At 42.1% G+C, this 20995-nt stretch overlaps 1 protein-coding gene across 2 annotated transcripts in view; it reads right to left on the bottom strand.

Moving 5' to 3' along the window:
* FMN2 (formin 2) overlaps positions 1-20995 on the bottom strand; it is a 1374845-nt gene that overhangs the window by 13811 nt on the left and 1340039 nt on the right. For both annotated transcript variants that reach the window (XM_082423440.1, XM_082423441.1), the window contains one exon: positions 18383-18532. In XM_082423440.1, coding sequence (XP_082279566.1) covers positions 18383-18532 — 150 coding nt within the window. The remainder of the gene's footprint in view (positions 1-18382; positions 18533-20995) is intronic.

Below are 20995 nucleotides of genomic sequence, written 5' to 3'. Positions count from 1 at the left end.
TAGCTAGTGAGATACAAATTTAAGTTCTACTGGTACTCACACTATGGTTTTTGTTTTGACAATTCAATACCAAGGAGGATGTGGGTGAATAACCTGGATCCTATTCTTTTAGAAAAACCTTTTTTTGATGGGGCAGGAACTCAAGGGCTATTAGACATAGGGATTAGTTTATAGTGGGTTTATCACGTTTCTTCCCTGTAAAACTCAAAAAAGAGTACAACAGAGCTATTAATATCATAATGGTTTAGAATCTTGCGAGAGAGAGATGTGGGCGATACAACACAGGAATGCATCAAGGAAACACACATATTAAGGGAGAACAAAAACACGTAATTTTTTCCTCTACTGGATGATTCTTATCAGGCTAAAAATATGCTGTTCATCCCCCCATCAAATAAAAAATACCTCTCATCCCCCACCTCCTCCAGCGAGACCTTCCTTCTCTGCCACCCTTTACGTGTACTGGTCCCTCCAGAGAGCTGCCCATCATCCCCTTCTCCACGTCCTCTGTGCCCATCTAACCAGGCGTCTGTCACGGACCACCTGACGGCGCCTGCTCTTGTGATGTCGCCGCTTCCCCCAAGTTCCCAAATCCAAAGGTCTATTCTCCTCCTGCTCCCGCAAGCACCAGCAGCTCTGCTTTATGGCCTCCTTCTGGAAGTCTCACTGACCTGGTCCACCAGGCTCCACAATCTGCCCCAGCAGCCCTCTCTACAGCCCAGCCATCTTCTACCTTTCTCCTCCTGCTCACTCTGTTCCAGCCATTGCAGCCTCCCCCCAGGGCTGTGCACTTGCTGCTCCGTCTGGAATGTTCCGTCTCGAAATCCCCTGGTTTCTTCCATCACTTCCTTCAAGTCCCAGCTTATCAGTCGCTTCTCAGAGAGCACTGCCCGGCAGGCTTACATGCACCACTAGCACCTCCTCCAGCCCTCTTTTCCCTCTGCCCAAAGTCCCCAGAGGACAGAGCGGGCCTCCCTCCTGACTGAGCAGTGACACAGGGCACCTTCAGAGCACTCTGGACGTCACAAGGCAGGTGCTGCTCACGCTGGGAGGACCATATGCCCTTTTCGTAAATGCAGAGCGACCACATCCTCTCTGAGGCACGGCTACCCAAACAGGACTCTGTACAGCTCAGCATAAAGCTTTAAATCATTCAAGGGAGGAGTTTATAAAGAGACATATCAGCCTTTCTCCAGAGAGATCAATGAGATCGGGGACGTGAGAGCAGGAACACTTTATCTAGAACAGAGTGTGACACACAGGTGACAGCATAACCGCTGTTCCTAAAGGAAGGGGCGACCTTTGTAATCAGCTGGGGGTGGAGCATGGCCAGGGCTGTGGGGGACGATGGGGAGAAAGCTGAAGGATTATCCAGAGAATGTCAACATCCCTCAACAAGATAAAATGACAGATGAAGCTGATTAAAGTTTTCAAACTTAGAAAGACATTCAAGGTATCAGGGATCTTAAGCGTTTTATTACCAATCTTATTCAGGAAACAAAAGCAAAATAAATCAAAATGGAATGAAATAAAGTAAAATAAAATGCTCTGGGCTTCATAAAAGACAACATTCAAAAAGAGCAAGCATAAGTTGGTGCAGCCACTATGTAAAACAGTATGGAGGGTCCTCAAAAAATTAAAAATAGAGTTACTATATGATCCAGCAATCCTACTCCTGGGCATATATCTGGACAAAACTATAATTCAAAAAGATGCATGCACCCTTATGTTCATAGCAGCACTATTTACAATAGCCAAGACATGGAAACAACCTAAATGTCCATCAACAGATGAATGGATAAAGATGTGGTATATATATACAATGGAATATTACTCAGCCATAAAAAAGAATGAAATAATGCCATTTGCAGCAACAAGGATGGACCTAGAGATTATCATACTAAGTGAAATAAGTCAGAAAGACAAATATCATATGATATCACTTACATGTGGAATCTAACATATGACAAATGAATTTTTCTATGAAACAGAAACAGACTCACAGACATAGAGGACAGACTTCTGGTTGCCAAGGGGGTGGGTAGGGGAGGGAAGGACTGGGAAGTTGGGATTAGCAGATGAAAACTATTATATAGAGAATAGATAATCAACAATGGCCTCCTGTATAGCACAGGGAACTATATTCAATATCCTGTGATAAACCATAATGTAAAAGAATATCAAAAAACTGAATCACTTGCTATACAGCAGAAATTAACACAACATTGTAAATCAACTATACTTCAATTAAAAAAAAAAGAGCAAGCTGACAAACCTCTGGTGTATCCATAAGCTAATAATACCATATTATCATTAGAAAGCCTAAATTGAAAAAAGAAGACTTACATCGTTTTAGGAACCATATTAGATATGATATGATTTTCATTTTTTTGGTTCTGCAATATTATCACTCTTAAAAATTGCAAATCATAGCTCCTAAAACTCCAAGAGCATTAGAATTTGAGTTTGATATGAAATTATAATATGCATATAAGAAATATCATGCATGTATAATAACTTAAATGATGATGATGACCCCGGTGACAATGACCTAAAGGTCCTTCTAAGGAGGAACAAATCATAAACAAGAGCTTTCCACATAAACCAAGGAACCCAGGGTGGGGGAAACTTATTTGCTATGATAGCTGTTCAACAGTGGACACCTGAATTGACTAGAAATGCACGTGTCCAGACCACGCTGTACTTCCATGGCCAGTTCTGCAGCACCGGCACGGCCAGCCCTCACTGAGGGCCCACTGGCTAGGAAGCACCGTATAAACAGTCTGTCCCTGCCTCAAAAAATGTCTGCTTTCTTCACATGGACTCAAAATTCCTCTCCTGACCTAGCAGCTGCCCATGGTTCACGTTTCTAAGCCTAACTGTTTATGACTAGCAGAAGCAGCGACCTGGTCAGAGGCCCGTGGGGAGGGTCCCGAGTGAGAACTCAGATGCCAGGTAAGGGCCGGCGGGCAGGAGTAGGGAAACATTCTGATGAGAGGGTGGAGACCTCATGAAACACAAGTGAGAGATAAAGCTTTACCCCATAGCAAACGCAGACAAACTTCTTCCCCTTTCTATTTATTTTCACCATTATTATATACACTTTTTTCCCCCTAAGTATTTATCTCTTCTCCATTAGAAATACAGTTTAAGAAAACTTGGACAATCTGACTCCCCCCATGGAGATTAGATTTGAAAAAAGTTTATTTAGAATAGATGAGTAATTTCAGAATAGACACACGCACGTACTGTATGTATGTGTATTTTTAACATGAATTAAGGTTTCCTGAGTCTGAAGTTTACACAGGGAAAGCACTAGTCATTTCATCACTGCAGAGTCAAGCTATTATAAATCACTAAGTATTTAAATAGATGGAGATCTTTTTAATCTTGGAATTAACTGTGATTTTTTACAATTTTTGCCAGCAGATTTGTCTCTGAAATTTTGATTTAGCTCATTTATTCATGTTAGTAGTCAAAAGATTTGCTTTCCTTGAGTACGTCCCCTGGGCACAGGGAAAATGGCCAGGAGTGGACCAGGCAGGAAGAAAAGTAACGGATGTACGATTTCAAAACTGTGACCAACCTGAACAGACCACTGAGGGTGGGACGTTCAATCCTGGTCCTATTTTAGGCTTAGTGGTTAATGTGAGAATTCTATTTACTTTCTTCAAAAAAAAAAAAAAAAAGCTTTATTGAGATATCATTAGCATACTATTAAATTCACCCATTTAAAGTGGACAATTCACAGAGCCAAACAGGGAATTTCCTGGTGGTCTCCTGGTTAGGACTCCTCACTTTCACTGCCGAGGGCCGGGGAGGGGTTGGGGAAGTAAGATCCCACAAGACGCATGGTGCAGCCAGAAAACAAACAAACAAAAAACGGAAAAAACAAAACAAAACCCTAACCCACAGGGCTATGCAGCCATCTAGTTTTAGAACATTCCACCCTGCAAAGAAACCTCATCAGCAGTCACTTTCCATTCCTCTCTGCCCCCAGCCCCCGACAAGGGCTAATCTACTTCCAGATCCTATATACTTGCTAATTCTGGGTGTTTCATATAAATCAAAACACACCACATAGTCTTCTTCCGTGCCCGTCTTCTTTCACTTAGCACCCATGTTACAGCCTGTATTCATGCTTCATTTCTTTTTATCACGTAACGCTATTCCACTGTAAGGATATGCCGTGCTTTATTTATGCACTTCTCAGTGGACAGACCTCTGAGTTGTTCAGGTGCCATGAGTGACACTGCTGCGTGTCCACAGGCCTCTTCCGCAGACCCGTGGTGGGAGCTGAGGGCCCCATGGCAGCTCTAGGCTCACTTTTTTTTTTTTTTTTTTTTTTTTTAATTTTCCCTGCGGCTTGTGGGATCTTAGCTCCCTGACCAGGGATGGACCCCGTGCCCCACACAGTGGAAGCGTGGAGTCCTAACCACTGGACCGCCAGGGAAGTCCCTAGTCTGCCCCCTTTGAGGAAAGGCCTGTTTTCCAAAGTGGCTTCACTGCTCACAGTACCCCCAGCACATGAACGTCCCATACACTCAAAATTGAGTTTCACGCCTTACCACAGTTGCTTCTTAAATGTTAACCAGATTTTAGCAGGCAAAACCAGTGAGTTGACTGCTCTTTGTCCAGTAAAATGATGCTGCAGTGTCTGGGTCTAATGTTGCCATCAGCTGCAAACCTGCTGTAGAGACCAACACCTACATCTTGGGAACGATCTCGCCCACCCCCACCTCTCACGACTAGCTTTGAGTACTCATTACTGACCCCACGATCCCAAATTTTTAAATGTAGAAGGAACACCTTCTATTTCTCTGTGCTACCCGTGCCCCCCGTGTCTGAGGGAGGAGTCCCGAGGCGGACAGGAGGAAGGGTGTCCGGCCAGTGGGCTCCTCTACCGGGGGCTCCGAGTCAGCCAGGAAGACGTCACAAGGGGGTGGCTGCGGGGGCATTTGTCACTACCTAAAAAATCCAGGTTCTGGCAGAAGTCCACAGAAACTTAAGAATTCAGCGTTGGACAAATCTAACAGGTCTGGCCCCCTCCTCCGGCAGGTTATAACCATCACATTGTTTGAGAGGCTCCTAAAGAAATTTAAAATGACCCCCAAATAATGGCTTGTTGGTACAGATATAGCTTGTTCTAGGAGCTAGTTGCAGCTCATATAAGCTGCATGGTGTTATTTTTAACAGGTAATCTTAAATATCTTTACTCCATGAAGCATATTTTTAGCCAAGACAGTTTTATGACAAACTTTGCTAAGACACCAAAAAATATTTTTAGCAAATGCTGAAGGGAAATTAATAATTGCTCAGATACCTTTACAAGCCTCTGCAAGCTCAGCAGAAGATACAACAATGTTTAAATCCTTTTAAAGCAAAAAAGTCTGTGGACAAGCTATTTTCTTGACTCTTGGCCCCAGCTGTCTGTTGGGAGTTGGAACCACAACTTTTAAGGGTGACTTTCTTCCATTTTTGAACATGAGGCTTTGAGACAGGATTTTCTGAAATTTAAAAAGATCTCTTGGAACATGGAAAGATGAAGCAAATGCATAGATTTTTTTCCATCTAACCTTCACCTTAGGATTTTACATCATTTTTGGATAACTGTTTCAGAAAGTAAATTTCCTGATACCCAGGGTGTCAGACCTTGTAAATCATTTTAGGAGAAGAAAGGTCTGATCTCTAAGGTCTGCTTAACATAAGCTCATCAGTCATGGAGCTGAGACTAGACTTTTCTGACCTTCAGAGCTTCCCCAGCCAGGAACCCGTGATAACATGCATGTGTAGGGTCCCAGCACCCTCTTCCCGTCTCTTCTGCTGCCTCTCCTAGTCCAGAATATCACATCTTTCACCTGGGCCACCTCAGGTTACTGAGGAGTTACCTCAGTAACTCCTAACTTGCTTCTCAATACCACCGTCCAATTTCCTACCCATTGTGCCAACCATCTCTTCTCTGCATGAATCATATCAGGTTGTCCTCTTTCAAAATCCCTGTGATGGCCTTCTACTGCATCCACGATGAAAGTCAGCCTCTTACCATGACTGCAAGGGTCGGAACGGTCAGGCCCCTGCCTGTTTCCTCAGATTCACCTCATGACCTGGAGGGTAGTCAGTCTTTTCTGACAGGCTACTGTGACCTTCCCACACCTCTACCTGCCAGGCTCACCACCGTACCCCTACACCAGCCTCAAATTCTTTAGGTGTCAATGTAAATTTTGCCTCTTCAGAAAGGCCTCCTCCGACCAAACTTTCTAAATGAAACTCTTCTGCTTTTTATTGTGCAAAAATGGTTCACTGTTTACTTTCCTCATAGTGCTAATTTCAACCTATAATTTTAAAATGTGCGTGTTTACTTTTTTATTGTCTGCGTCTCTCACTAGAGGGTAAGATCCACATGGCCAGGGAATTTGCTGAGCACAGAGTAAGGCATAAATAATTGTTGAATTAATAAATTCATGAATTTAATTTCCTACTACGTCTTAATGCATATTAACTACTCCTTTAATGAGTGTAGGTCACATTCCCTACATATTCTCAGGCACCATTTGTACTGACCTGTCTTGTTTGTCAATTTCCTGCCAAGACTTCCACTACAGGGGTCAGAACTAGGAAGAGGGTTTCTTTATGGGTCCTTCCTATAGAAACTGATGCCTGAATTAAAGGGGTAAATGGTTGGCCAACTTCACGTACTGCTCCAATGTGACAGTGCTGAGCAGAGGTCCAAGAGGCAGTTCCACTTATGTGTCCAACAAACACATGACTACAGAATAATAAGCCTCTTTCCTTAGCTCAGGTTTATTTTCAGTTGCTTTGAAAGTGGTTGCTTCCTTCTACTCTGATGACATCATACTTCAACTTCAACACACAGCTCAGTGTATGAGGTGCCTCTGGTCTAACGTGTACCCTCCTAAGGCCAGACACTCAGACGCTTTCCCTCTAACCACAGACCAGCTGGGCAGAGACCAGACCTGACTACCACATGCTCGTGCAGCTGGAGGAGTAGCTGCCCTTTCTCCTGGTTCCTCAAAGACCACCTGCCTCAGAATAAAGTGAACCAGCAAATTAAGTTAGACAGTACTTTAAACACAACTCTTACTAATGTCACCACTGATTTACAAAATCAAAATGTCTTAAGCTGGGACTCCCCTGGTGGTCCAGTGGTTAAGACTCTGTGCTGCTAATGCAGGGGGCCTGGATTCCATCCTTGGTCAGGGAACAAGATCCCACATGCTGCAACTAAGACCTGGCACAGCCAAATAAATAAATACATATTTTTTAAAAAAGTCTTAAGCTGACTGCAAGTGAAAGGGTGATAGGCTGCACTGCACACGATGGGGCTTGAGGCCCGGCTGCCAGAGCCCAATTTCCTAGTTTAGGACGTCCCCACCTCCCAGGACCAACTGGGAAGCTCCTACTCGACTCAGATCTGTGTCAGAAGAATAATTCTGGAGGCACTGATGCCCCCTCTTCTTCCCCCGCCTGTGACACCTCACCAAAGCTAGGCTGTCAGCTCCAGGGAGACAGGGCTTTCATCAAATGACCGAGGGTCTCCTGTGCCTGGACACTTAACATGGAACGAGAGGATGACCACACATCACAAGCTGGACTCTGCCTGAAAACTGAGTCTGGCTACAACAGAGCAAAAGCGGGCAGTGAAACTGTCTCCCCCAGGACCACAGTCCCTCCATAACGGTGGAAAAGCACAAGTGTGCCTAGTACCCTGTGCTAAGTCGTCTGACCTTCCCTGGGCCCCCAAGTGGTTCGGTGATGCTGATGGCTTCCTGTAGATAAGACACGGGTCACCTGGGACCTCACGCATGGACACTGTGCTCTGTGAGGCCTTGGGGTGAGGCTGGGCACCGTTCACGTCAGTTTGTCCCCATATTCTGGACAGAGTCGAGCTGACATTTTTTAAGTTATTTTTCATATGTTTTGTGTTGCTCAGTAATAACTAGCCCAGATTTCTCTGAAGAAGAATTTCTTATTAACAGGTGTACAAGCCTAGTTGCAAGTATATGAAGAAATATTTTTTCTGACTCACGACAAAACCAATGGGTCAGCTGTCTAAAGCATCAAAACAGGAGTAGAGCATAATGTAAATAAGAAGGGATAGGTCACATGAACACTGTCAACAAAACTTCATCCGTAGACTCAGAATCAAGACATTTTACCAATGAAGAAAGCAACTGAGTCACAATAATGCCTTGTATTTACAGATGTGTTATTTATATATATTTTTTAGTCATCTATTTTATACACATCAGTGTATACATGTCAATCTCAATGGCCCAATTCATCACACCACCACCACCGCCCCCCTGCAGCTTTCCCCCCTTGGTGTCCATACGTTTGTTCTCTACATCTGTGTCTCAACTTCTGCCCTGCAAACCGGTTCATCTGTACCATTTTTCTAGGTTCCACATACATGCGTTAATATACGATATTTGTTTTTCTCTTTGGGCCTTACTTCACTCTGTATGACAGTCTCTAGATCCATCCACGTCTCAACAAATGACCCAATTACGTTCCTTTTTATGGCTGAGTAATATTCCATTGTATATATTTACCACATTTTCTTTATCCATTTGTCTGTCGATAGTCATTTAGGTTGCTTCCATGACCTGGCTATTGTAAATAGTGCTGCAATGAACATTGGGGTGCATGTGTCTTCTTGAATTATGGTTTTCTCTGGGTATATGCCCAGTAGTGGGATTGCTAGATCAAATGGTAATTCTATTTTTAGTTTTTTAAGGAACCTCTATACTGTTCTCCATAGTGGCTGTATCAATTTACATTCTCACCAACAGTGCAGGAGGGTTCACTTTTCTCCACACCCTCTCCAGCATTTGTTGTCTGTAGATTTTCTGATAATGCCCATTCTAACTGGTGTGAGGTGATACCTCATTGTAGTTTTGATTTGCATTTCTCTAATAATTAGTGATGTTGAGCATCTTTTCATGTGCTTCTTGGCCATCTGTATGTCTTCTTTGGAGAAATGTCTATTTAGGTCTTCTGCCCATTTTTGGATTGGGTTGTTTGTTTTTTTTAAAATCGAGCTGCAAGAGCTGTTTATATATTTTGGAGATTAATCCTTTGTCTGTTGATTCATTTGCAAATATTTTCTCCCATTTTGAGTGTTGTATTTTCGTCTTGTTTAAGGTTTCCTTTGCTATGCAAAAGCTTTTAAGTTTCATTAGGTCCCAATTGTTTATTTTTGTTTTTATTTCCATTACTCTAGGAGGTGGATCAAAAAAGATCTTGCTGTGATTTATGTCAAACAGTGTGCTTCCGATGTTTTCCTCTAAGAGTTTTATAGTGTCCAGTCTTACATTTAGGTCTCTGACACATTTTGAGTTCATTTTTGTGTATGGTGTTAGGGAGTGTTCTAATTTCATTCTTTTACATGTAGCTGTCCAGTTCTCCCAGCACCACTTATTGAAGAGACAGTCTTTTCTCCATTGCATATCCTTGCCTCCTTTGTTATAGATTAGTTGACCATAGGTGTGTGGGTTTATCTCTGGGCTTTCTATCTTGTTCCATTGATCTATGTTTCTGTTTTTGTGCCAGTACCATATTGTCTTCATTACTGTAGCTTTGTAGTATAGTCTAAAATCAGGGAGTCTGATTCCTCCAGCTCCGTTTTTATCCCTCAAGACTGCTTTGGCTATTTGGGGTCTTTCGTGTCTCCATACAAATTTTAAGACTTTTTGTTCTAGTTCCATAAAAAATGCCATTGGTAATTTGATAGGGATTGCATTGAATCTGTAGATTGCTTTGGGGAGTATAGTCATTTTCACAATATTGATTCTTCCAATCCAAGAACATGGTATATCTCTCCATCTGTTACTATCTTCTTTAATTTCTTTCATCAGTATCTTATAGTTTTCTGCATACAGGTCTTTTGTCTCCCTAGGTAGGTTTATTCCTAGGTATTTTATTCTTTTTGTTGCAATGGTAAATGGGAGTGTTTCCTTAATTTTTCTTTCAGATTTTGCATCATTAGTGTATAGGAATGCAAGAGACTTCTGTGCATTAATTTTGTATCCTGCAACTTTACCAAATTCATTGATTAGCTCTAGTAGTTTTCTGGTGGCATTTTTAGGTTTCTCTATGTATAGTATCATGTCGTCTGCAAACAGTGACACTTTTATTTCTTCTTTTCCAATTTGTATTCCTTTTATTTATTTTTCTTCTCTGACTGCTGTGGCTGGGCCTTCCAAAATTATGTTGAATAATAGTGGTGAGAGTGGACATCCTTCTCTTGTTCCTGATCTTAGAGGAAATGCTTTCAGTTTTTCACCATTGAGAATGATGTTTGCTGTTTGTTTCTCATATATGGCCTTTATTATGTTGAGGTAGGTTCCCTCTATGTACAATTTCTGGAGAGTTTTTATCATAAATGGGTGTTGAAGTTTGTCAAAAGCTTTTTCTGCATCTATTGAGATGCTCATATGGTTTTTTTTCTTCAATTTGTTAATATGGTGTATCACATTGATTGATTTGCATATATTGAAGAATCCTTGCATCCTTGCAATAAATCCCACTTGATCATGGTGAATGATCCTTTTAATGTGTTGTTGGATTCTGTTTGCTAGTATTTTGTTGAGGATTTTTGCATCTATATTCATCAGTGCAATTGGTCTGTAATTTTCTTTTTTTGTAGTATCTTTGTCTGGTTTTGGTATCAGGCTGATGGTGGCCTCATAGAATGAGTTTGGGAGTGCTCCTTCCTCTGCAATTTTTTGGAAGAGTTTGAGAAGGATGGGTGTTAGCTCTTTTCTAATGTTTGATAGAATTCAACTGTGAAGCCATCTGGTCCTGGACTTTTGTTTTCTGGAAGATTTTTAATCACAGTTTCAATTGCATTACTTGTGATTGATCTGTTCATATTTTCTATTTCTTCCTGGTTCAGTCTTGGAAGGTTATCCCTTTCTAAGAATCTGTCCATTTCTTCCAGGTTGTCCATTTTATTGGCATAGAGTTGCTTGTAGTAGTCTCTTAGGATGATTTGTATTTCTGCGGTGTCTGTTGTAACTTCTCCTCTTTCATTTCTAATTTTATTGATTTGAGTCCTCGCCCTCTGTTTCTTGATGAGTCTGGTTAATGGTTTATCAATTTTGTTTATCTTTTCAAAGAACTAGCTTTTAGTTTTATTGATCTTTGCTATTGTTTTCTTTGTTTCCATTTCATTTATTTCTGCTCTGATCTTTATGATTTCCTTCCTTCTGCTAACTTTGGGTTTTGTTTGCTCTTCTTTCTCTAGTTCCTTTAGCTGTAAGGTTAGATGGTTTATTGGAGATTTTTCTTGTTTCTTGAGGTAGGCTTGTATAGCTATAAACTTCCCTCTCAGAACTGCTTTTGCCACATCCCATAGGTTTTGGATCGTCGTGTTTTCATTGCCATTTGTCTCTAGGTATCTTTTGACTTCCTCTTTGATTTCTTCAGTGATCTCTTGATTAGTTAGTAACGTATTGTTTGGCCTCCATGTGTTTGTGTTTTTTACGTTTTTTTCCCTGAAATTCATTTCTAATCTCATAGCGTTGTGGTCAGAAAAGAAGCTTCATATGATTTCAATTTTCCTAAATTTACTGAGGCTTCAGTTGGGACCCAAGATGTGATCTATCCTGGAGAATGTTCCATGCGCACTTGAGAAGAAAGTGTAATCTGCTCTTTTTGGATGGAATGTCCTGTAAATATCAATTAAATCTATCTCGTCTATTGTGTCACTTAAAGCTTCTGTTTCCTTATTTATTTTCATTTTGGATGATCTGTCGATTGGTGTAAATGAGGTGTTAAAGTCCCCCACTATTATTGTGTTACTGTCAATTTCCTCTTTTATAGCTGTTAGCAGTTACCTTATGTATTGAGGTTCTCCTATGTTGGGTGCATATATATTTATAATTGTTATATCTTCTTCTTGGATTGATCCCTTGATCATTATATAGTGTCCTTCCTTGTGTCTTGTAACATTCTTTATTTTAAAGTCTATTTTATCTGATATGAGTATTGCTACTACAGCTTTCTTTTCATTTCCATTTGCATGGAATATCTTTTTCCATCCCCTCACTTTCAGTCTGTATGTGTCCCTAGGTCTGAAGTGGGTCTCTTGTAGACAACATATATATGGGTCTTGTTTTTGTATCCATTCAGCGAGCCTGTGTCTTTTGGTTGGAGCATTTAATCCATTCACGTTTAAGGTAGTTATCAATATGTATGTTCCTATGACCATTTTCTTAATTTTGGGGGGTTTGTTTTTGTATGTCCTTTTCTTCTCTTGTGTTTCCCACTTAGAGAAGTTCCTTTAGCATTTGTTGTAGAGCTGGTTTGGTGGTGCTGAATTCTGTTAACTTTTGCTTGTCTGTAAAGCTTTTGATTTCTCCATCAAATCTGAATGAGATCCTTGCTGGGGAGCGTAATCTTGGTTGTAGGTTCTTCCCTTTCATCCCTTTAAGTATATCATGCCACTCCCTTCTGGCTTGTAGAGTTTCTGCTGAGAAATCAGCTGTTAACCTTATGGGAGTTCCCATGTATGTTATTTGTCATTTTTCCCTTGCTGTTTTCAATAATTTTTCTTTGTCTTTAATTTTTGCCAATTTGATTACTATGTGTCTCAGCGTGTTCCTCCTTGGGTTTATCCTGTATGGGACTCACTGCGCTTCCTGGACTTGGATGGCTATTTCCCTTCTCATGTTAGGGAAGTATTCAACTATAATCTCTTCAAATATTTTCTTGGGTCCTTTCTCTCTCTCTTCTCCTTCTGGGGCCCCTATAATGTGAATGTTGTTGTGTTTAATGTTGTCCCAGAGGTCTCTTAGGCTGTCTTCATTTCTTTTCATTCTTTTTTCTTTATTCTGTTCTGCAGCAGTGAATTCCAGCATTCTCTCTTCCAGGTCACTTATCCGTTCTTCTGCCCCAGTTATTCTGCTATTGATTCCTTCTTGTGTAGTTTTCATTTCAGTTATTGTATTGTTCATCTCTGTTTGTTTGTTCTTTAATTCTTCTAGGTCTTTGTTAAACATTTCTTGTATCTTCTCGATCTTTGCCTCTATTCTTTTTCTGAGATCCTGGATCATCTTCACTATCATTATTCTGAATTCTTTTTCTGGAAGGTTGCCTATCTCCACTTCATTTAGTTGTTTTTCTGGGGTTTTATCTTGTTCCTTCATCTGGTACATAGCTCTCTGCCTTTTCATCTTGTCTATCTTTCTGTGAATGTGGGTTTTGTTCCACAGGCTGCAGGATTGTAGTTCTTCTTGCTTCTGCTGTCTGCCCTCTGGTGGATGAGGCTATCTAAGAGGCTTGTGCAAGTTTCCTGATGGGAGAGACTGCTGGAGGGTAGAGCTGACTGTTGCTCTGATGGGCAGAGCTCAGTAAAACTTTAATCTGCTTGACTGCTGATGGGTGGCGCTGGGTCCCCTCCCTGTTGGTTGTTTGACCTGAGGCAACCTAACACTGAAGCCTACTTGGGCTCTTTGGTGGGGCTAATGGCAGACTCTGGGAGGGCTCACACCAAGGAGTACTTCCCAGAACTTCTGTTGCCAGTGTCTTTGTCCCCACGGTGAGACACATCCACCCCCCGCCTCTGCAGGAGACCCTCTAACACCAGCAGGTAGGTCTGGTTCAGTGTCCCCTGGGATCACTGCTCCTTCCCCTGGGTCTCGATGCACACACTACTTTGTGTGTGCCCCCAAAGGGTGGAGTCTCCCTTTCCCCCAGTCCTGTCAAAGTCCTGCAATCAAATCCCACTAGCCTTCAAAGTCTGATTCTCTAGGAATTCCTCGTCCCGTTGCTGGACTCCCAGGTTGCAAAACCTGATGTGGGGCTCAGAACCTTTACTCCAGTGGGTGGACTTCTGTGGTATAAGTGTTCTCCAGTCTCTGAGTCCCCACCCAGCAGTTATGGGATTTGATTTTACTGTGATTGTGCCCCTCCTACTGTCTCATTGTGGCTTCTCCTTTATCTTTGGATGTGGGGTATCTTTTTTTGTGAGTTCCAGTGTCCTCCTGTTGGTGACTGTCCAGCAGCTAGTTGTGATTATGGTGTTCTCACAAGAGGGAGTGAGAGCACGTCCTTCTACTCCACCATCTTGGTTCAGGGCTCATACAGATGTGTTCTTAACATGCCTTACCAGAATGTCACATGACCTTGTGGGTTGTCATGATCAGGACGGCATTTATATTAAATCATGGAGAAACAGCCACTGAGCATCTAGCTTGGAGACACTGTGTTACACTATACTCTAATATATAACCTCATTTAGTTACACAGTCTCACTGCAGAACAGGTATTACTGTCTCCATTTTGCTGACTTTGAAACCATGCCTTGGGACTTCCTTGGCAGTCCAGTAGTTAAGACTTCACTTTCCAATGCAGGGGTTGTGTGTTTCATCCCTGGTGGGGGAACTAAGCTTCCCACATGCCTTGCGGCCAAAAAACCAAAACACAAAACAGAAGCGATATTGTAACAAATTCAATAAAGAATTTAAAAATGGTCCATATCAAAAAAAATCTTAAAAAAAAAAAAAGAAAGCATGCCTGCCTAGGACTCAAGTGGGTAAGAGGGAGAGCTAACTCAAATGCTCATATTTTCCACACCACATCAATGAGAAGGACAGCAGACCTTTTCATCATAGACTAGAAGTTCACCATTTCACGAAATACATCTACTAACTCATGCGAGTCATTAGAAAAAGCCAGAAAATACGTTACTACCACTCCGTACTCAAACACCAATTAGAAGGAATGGGATGAGGACATTTTATAGAGTATTTACAACCTTAAACATATTATTCAATGTATACATTCCAAATTAGAGCAAGGAAAACTTGATCAGAAAAGAAATTTTCAACCACACCATTAAACCATCTTTTGGGTTATTTCTACCATGCTAAGACATTCTGCTAATTACACAGGTTATCTTTAAAAGCTTAATAAATTAGGGCTAGTAGATTATTATTTACTTTCTTTGGGCAACTGCTCTCCCTAACTCCAGTGACAGTGCTGAGAAGGAGACTGTCGACCATGGCAACACTCCCCTCTGGCTGCTGGACTGGGTCTGTGAACTGCTGAACCAACCATGGTATCCATGCCTTTGGTCACTGTGGCTGATCCAAAGATGAACACGACTCCTCTGGAGTTCCTCCCTGGGATTCTTCTACAGGGTGGAGAATGCCTTCTCCTCCTGGGTTGGGAGAACGTGAGCCATGGCTGGACTGATGGCCAGGGGTCCACCCATAAAGAAACAACCTGGCCTGGAAGTTAGGCTGGAGCACAGAGCAGGTGGGAGGGAGGGCGTTAGAAAGTGAGAGAGGGTGAGAGGTGAGGATGAGAGAGAGAAAGAGAGGAGGAGAGGGAGGAGAGGAGGAGGAGAGGGCATTTAAAAGACAGGTGGAGGGTGGCAGGTACAGACACACCTCACTAACAGCCCCCCCCCCACCCCGCCCTGCACAGCTGTGGTTGGTTAGGATTTCCATACTCAGGCATCCACAGGCACCTTCCATCCTGCTCTTCTGTGGTTTGACCATCTAAACAAAGTCTCCCTTTTTGCTTCCAGTGTTTGGAGTGGGGTTTTTATTACCTCCAGTGGCAAACTTAGATTACCTAAGAAAACACATTCATTACTTTATTAGGCTAAGTTCTTATTTCCGTGTCTGAATCAAATACAATGTAACAAGTCAAATCAGCAAATATGTATGGAAACACCAAAAGGGGGCACTGCGGCCTAGAGGCCCTGAGAGCGACACTGAAAAAGAAGACACAAAACACCATGTCCGGGAAACAAAGACAAATGCAAACATGGAAGAAGTCATGGTATAAAGTAAGAGCAGCACAGGACTATGAAAATATGCAGCCAGTATATATCACAGGAGAAGAGGAGGGAACGCTCAGGTTGGGGAGAGCATCCCACCTGAAGCACATGTCACTTGAAGCCTTGCTCACACTGACATCGGTGTGTCAGGGGTTTAACCCCTCCACTGGCTGCACCCCATGTCCTGTACACGTCTGGGGGCATCAGAGCATTCCTGAAACACCCTTTCACCTAACCATAGAGCACGTGCCAGCAAGCTTACACCAGGGCAAGGCCGCCTTCAAGGGTGGGCGTTTGTGCAGCACACAGGGCCCCCTCTCAGGGCTCTGCACTTGGTTTAACCGTTTGCTGTCTTGAAATTGTTAATACTTTTTGAATAAGGGGCCCGCCGTTTATATTTCACACTGTTTCCTGGAAATTGTGTGGCTGGTTTTCCACTAAGGAAAGGGACAAAATTTTGCTACAAACAATTCAGACCAACAGTCTTAGTTTTCAAACCAGTCTCTTTGCCAAGAGACGTAATATAGTTTGGGAGTCAGAGGGCAAGACGCTCTCTCACCTGCCACATGTTCTTCCTTAGTCTTTCATTAAAAACAAATGATTTAGGAAAATGAGAAGTGTGCAGTGGAGAGTACCTGTCACATGCCAGTTCACAGCACTGCCAAGTTGAAAGTGAAGTCACCAAGGGTGACTCAAAACGCCCATCGTATTCTTTTAGCAAAGGATGAAGTATACAAAAAGGATTGGGTTGATTTTATGAGATATTCAGTGGGCATGTCCAATGCATAAACTATCATAAATAGTGGACTGTTAATCGTAGCGTTACCTGGAAACACAACTCTATCTCAGAGAGCACAGGCTGCAAATGGCTGGTCCTTCCCGACATCACCTCCACGGGGGCCTCTCAGCAGCTTCCCTACAGGCCACGCAGTAATGGGAGCTCAGATGAGAGTCCCCCTGCCATCTCACGCCAGGACCTCCAGAGCCACCTCCACAGGGCCTGCGGCCTCTGCTGCAGTTCACTTGCTCACCATGTGTCCTCAGGGCAGCTGCCCTCCAACCATGGTCTCCTCACTCCTGCCCTGTCCATGCCTATATCCCACCATCTCCACTCTCGTCAGGATTGTCTCAGCTCCCTCGCAAAGTGAAACACTGATCTTTCCGTTTTGTTCCCCAGTGTGAACGAGCTCCAGGCCCTTCCTAAGGGCCCAGACTTAGATCAGCGCTGAAGGAGGCACGTGGGGAGTAGCGGGCGTCAGGAAGGGAGGTTATCTGTGACATGCTGACGTTAAATCCAGTTTCCTCCTCACTGTTGTCCAAACTCAGCAAGCCTTGCTGGGTGAAAAACTGGAAACATACAGCTAAGTCTGAAAGAAATGAACGGTGGTCCAAATGTGCCCGTGTTTACATGATTCTCCCTCCTGTCTCACCCGCATGGACTTCTGACTACCATCTCAACTTTTATGTTAACTCCTGGTGATGTGTTTTGAGGTAGAATAAGCTCAGTGTTTTCATTCTGCTCAGACTGTTCTCTTTTTGCATCCGTTGTTCGCTGAAGCAGACTCCCTTCTCTGATGGAGCCTGGGCTCTAGGCAGATAATTCTGTGAGTGAGCACAAGCCAGGCACAGTCCACACGCTCAGGACGTGTCTGCAATTAACTTCACCTGATTTAAGGATGGATGAGAATCTACTTACAGATGAAGACTAGGCAGGCGAGCGTGGTTTGTATGTAAGCAAGACCAAAATGAAGATGATAAGCCGAAAACTGTGGAATTTTGTGCTCTGATGGATAAAGTCCCTTAGGAGGTAAGTTTCTAAAGCAAAGTCCTTATTAGGGCCAGGATGTTGGAAAGCGCAGTAATTGGTTCAGGATTAGGGTTTGGTTTCCTTTTCCTTCTCCCTCCAGACCCAGCTACTTGGGGATGCTGCAGTGAGTGGGCCAGCCTGCTTCCTGATTTGGTAACAGGACACCTCTGTGATCTTCATAATCAAGTGACAGAGACTCTATTTCATGTATTTAAGAAGAGAAACTTCCCTTCATTCCTGAAAGAATTTACTTAAGGAAACGCGATGTGATCTGATAAGATTCCTGAAAAATCTTTTAAAAAATATTGATCATCAGTTTCTTGGTGACACCTGGGAGAAATTTTGATACGAATGGTGAAATTTTGACAGTATCTAATGAATTGAACGAAAATAAAGCCAAACTGATTCATCTTGCCTTATGGTCTTTTGAAGTGAGTGGGTTTGTCATCTCGGCAGGGGTCTTTCACTCCTGTTCTTACCTTGTTTGCTTCTGTGTGGCCTCCTCATCACAGAATCTGTTTTACCAGAAGGTGGTCCTGGCAAACCATCACCCTAGCTGTCCTTTGTAGCGTCACAGCCATTGTGCTGACTTTTCTTACTCAGGCTGAAAATACTGTCCGATCTCAGCACCCTCTCAGACTGGACACCCAGGGTTAGGACCTAAGTTTTCATTCAGGCTATAAAAGTTGGCAAGCCCTAATTGGCCACACCCGAGAAAACACCAGTTTCAAAGTGCCACTGTGTAAATGAAAAACACCTACCTCTCTTGTAGAATAAGTTTGTTTTCTTTCTTCCAAAAGTCTTTAAAGTCGGAGCTGAATTCATGCCAGATACTGAAGAAAACATTTGGGGACACCTCCTTCTCTCCAATTTTTGGTCTCATGAAGAAATAGGCTGTAGTCTCCAAAAAGCTGTCAAAGCACGTACACACACACACACACACACACACACACACAAGTATTAAAGTTATGATTACTTTCCAATATGGGATATTCTTTCCCCATCCAAATACTGATTTCATTCATGCAGTTATTATTACCGAGAGGACTCAACTCCTCAGGCACCAACAGTAGTTCTCTTAAGGTTTCATGTTAGGGTTTTTGGACACAGATGCTAGCAGCTGACAATAGTCCTCCATATACTGGTAACTATCCCTGGTCCAACCATTTTGAAAAGTAATCACTATGTGTCCAACCTATTTCAGAAATGAACCTGTAATCAAGTTGGGACATAAGGGAAGTGGTGGGTCTATACTTTCCTTCTAGACTCTAAACAAATGAAATATCAGCTCTTTGTCCCCAAACTAATATGTCTCTATATGTGTATTATACTGCTTCTATACTATGGGCTTCCTACATTGCTGGTGGGAAAAAAAAAAGCAACAGCCCCGGGAGATGCTGACAAAGGCTCCCACTGGAGATCATGGCAGCACCAAAGAGTGGGTACCAGCAGGGCGGCCAGCATTGTGACAGTGGGTGGCAGTGCCCATATCCAGAAGGTGTCATCGAGGCTGCTTCATATTACAAGTACAAGACACTCAGAAGGGTTTCAAAGGGTTATTTGACAAAGAACATACAACTAGTAAGTGGTAGATTTATGCTGCACCTTGACTTGGACCTCCCAGCCTCCAGAACTGTGAGAAGTAAATGTTCACTGTTTAAGCCACCCAGTCTATGGTATTTTCTTATAACAGCCAGAACTGACTAAGTCAAGGACAAATGATCTAGATTCTTCAATACATAAATGTCAAGGGAAAAAAAGTCTACTATAAAGACTTAAGAGATATTGTCTGATTATAATGGTTTGAATTTCTTTATATATTGCTTCAAACAAACTGTAAGAAAATGAAATCATTTCTTACATATATGAACTAATTGGACTTTCGAACAGAGACTGGTTATTTGGTGATGTTAGGGATTATTATTATTTTTAGGGGTGAAACTGGTGCTGGTTATTTTTTAAAGGGGACTTTTTAACGATACATACTGCAATATATATGGATGAAATTATACCTGCTGAGGATTTGCTTCACAAACAATATGGGAGGGGGCAAGTGGGCAGGGGTGTAGATGAAACCAAGTCAGGAACTGCTGGGTGATGAGTGCATGATGATCACTGTACATTTTGTTTACCATCTCTAAATCACAGCCAAGTTCTTCACCTGCATGGTCTTTCATCTACCTACCCCTACTTCCTTTAAGAAAGTATCAAATCCACTGTCTCCTATTTCCAGCATCCAAAATCTCTTATTACTAGGTTTTCCTTCTGATCCTAAGAGCATATGAAAACTTCTGCATCTATAAATATTCTCTCATCCATGCAGACTCACTGAAAGACACCATTATTTATATACAGTTGCTTTATAATTCAATGCTCCTGTGTCCTCACTTGTTTTGAAATCTGGCTTCATAGGCCACCTTCACTACTTTCTCGCAAGTCTCTGATCTAAACCTACATCTTTTAGCAATTTTCATTCTCATGTCCTAAAATAATGGAACCATTACTGTCCTGTTTACTTGAACTTAAAAATGAGAAATTATTAACAGAGTTTTTCTTTTACTCCTTTAGGTCAAACCGATGCAAACTGAATTAAATGTATTATTACCATTTTCCCTTTATGAAACTCTCAATTATAGGAGACAGCTGAGGTAATGATCACCTATTTCATGGCCTTACTTTGTATTAACTTCAGATTTACAGAAAAGTTGAAAAGATAATATAGAGTTCAAGTATGGCCTCCACTCACCTTCTCCTAATAACATCTTACCCAGACACAATACGCTTAACACTGAAAGTGAGAGGAACTCTCTTGGCAGGAGCTACTGCAAACTGCCTTCTGAGTAAAGTAAGAGAAACTGTGTCGATGAGTAGGGATGACGGGTAAGGGTGGTCACCCCACTGTGGTGCTGCCCGCTGGCCCCAAGACACACACACACGTGTGTGTGTGTGTGTGTGTGTATTTAATTGAAGTATAGTTGAAGTATAGTATTGTGCTAGTTTCAGGCTTACATCATAGTGATTCAGTTATTTTTTTCAGATTCTTTTCCATTATAGATTATTGTAAAATATTGAATATAGTTCCCAGTGCTATACTGGGAACTTATAGGTCTTGTTGCTAACCTATTTTATGTATAGTAGTTTGTATCTGTTAATCCCATACTCCTAATTTATCCCTCCCTCTATCCCCTGCTTTGGTAACCATAAGTTTCTTTTCTATATCTTTGAGTCTGTTTCTGTTTTGTAAATAAGCTCATCTGTATTATTTTTTAGATCCCACATATAAGTAATATCATATAGTATTTGCCTATCTCTGTCTGACTGATTTCACTAAGTATAATATTTTCTAGGTCCACCCATGTTGCTGCAAATGGCAA

The sequence above is a fragment of the Balaenoptera physalus genome, assembly GCF_965194825.1.
Source record: "Balaenoptera physalus genome assembly, chromosome: 14".
NCBI classification, from domain to species: Eukaryota; Metazoa; Chordata; class Mammalia; order Artiodactyla; family Balaenopteridae; genus Balaenoptera; species Balaenoptera physalus.
Note: the sequence above shows the minus strand (reverse complement) of the source record. Positions and strands in the feature narration are given on the sequence as shown.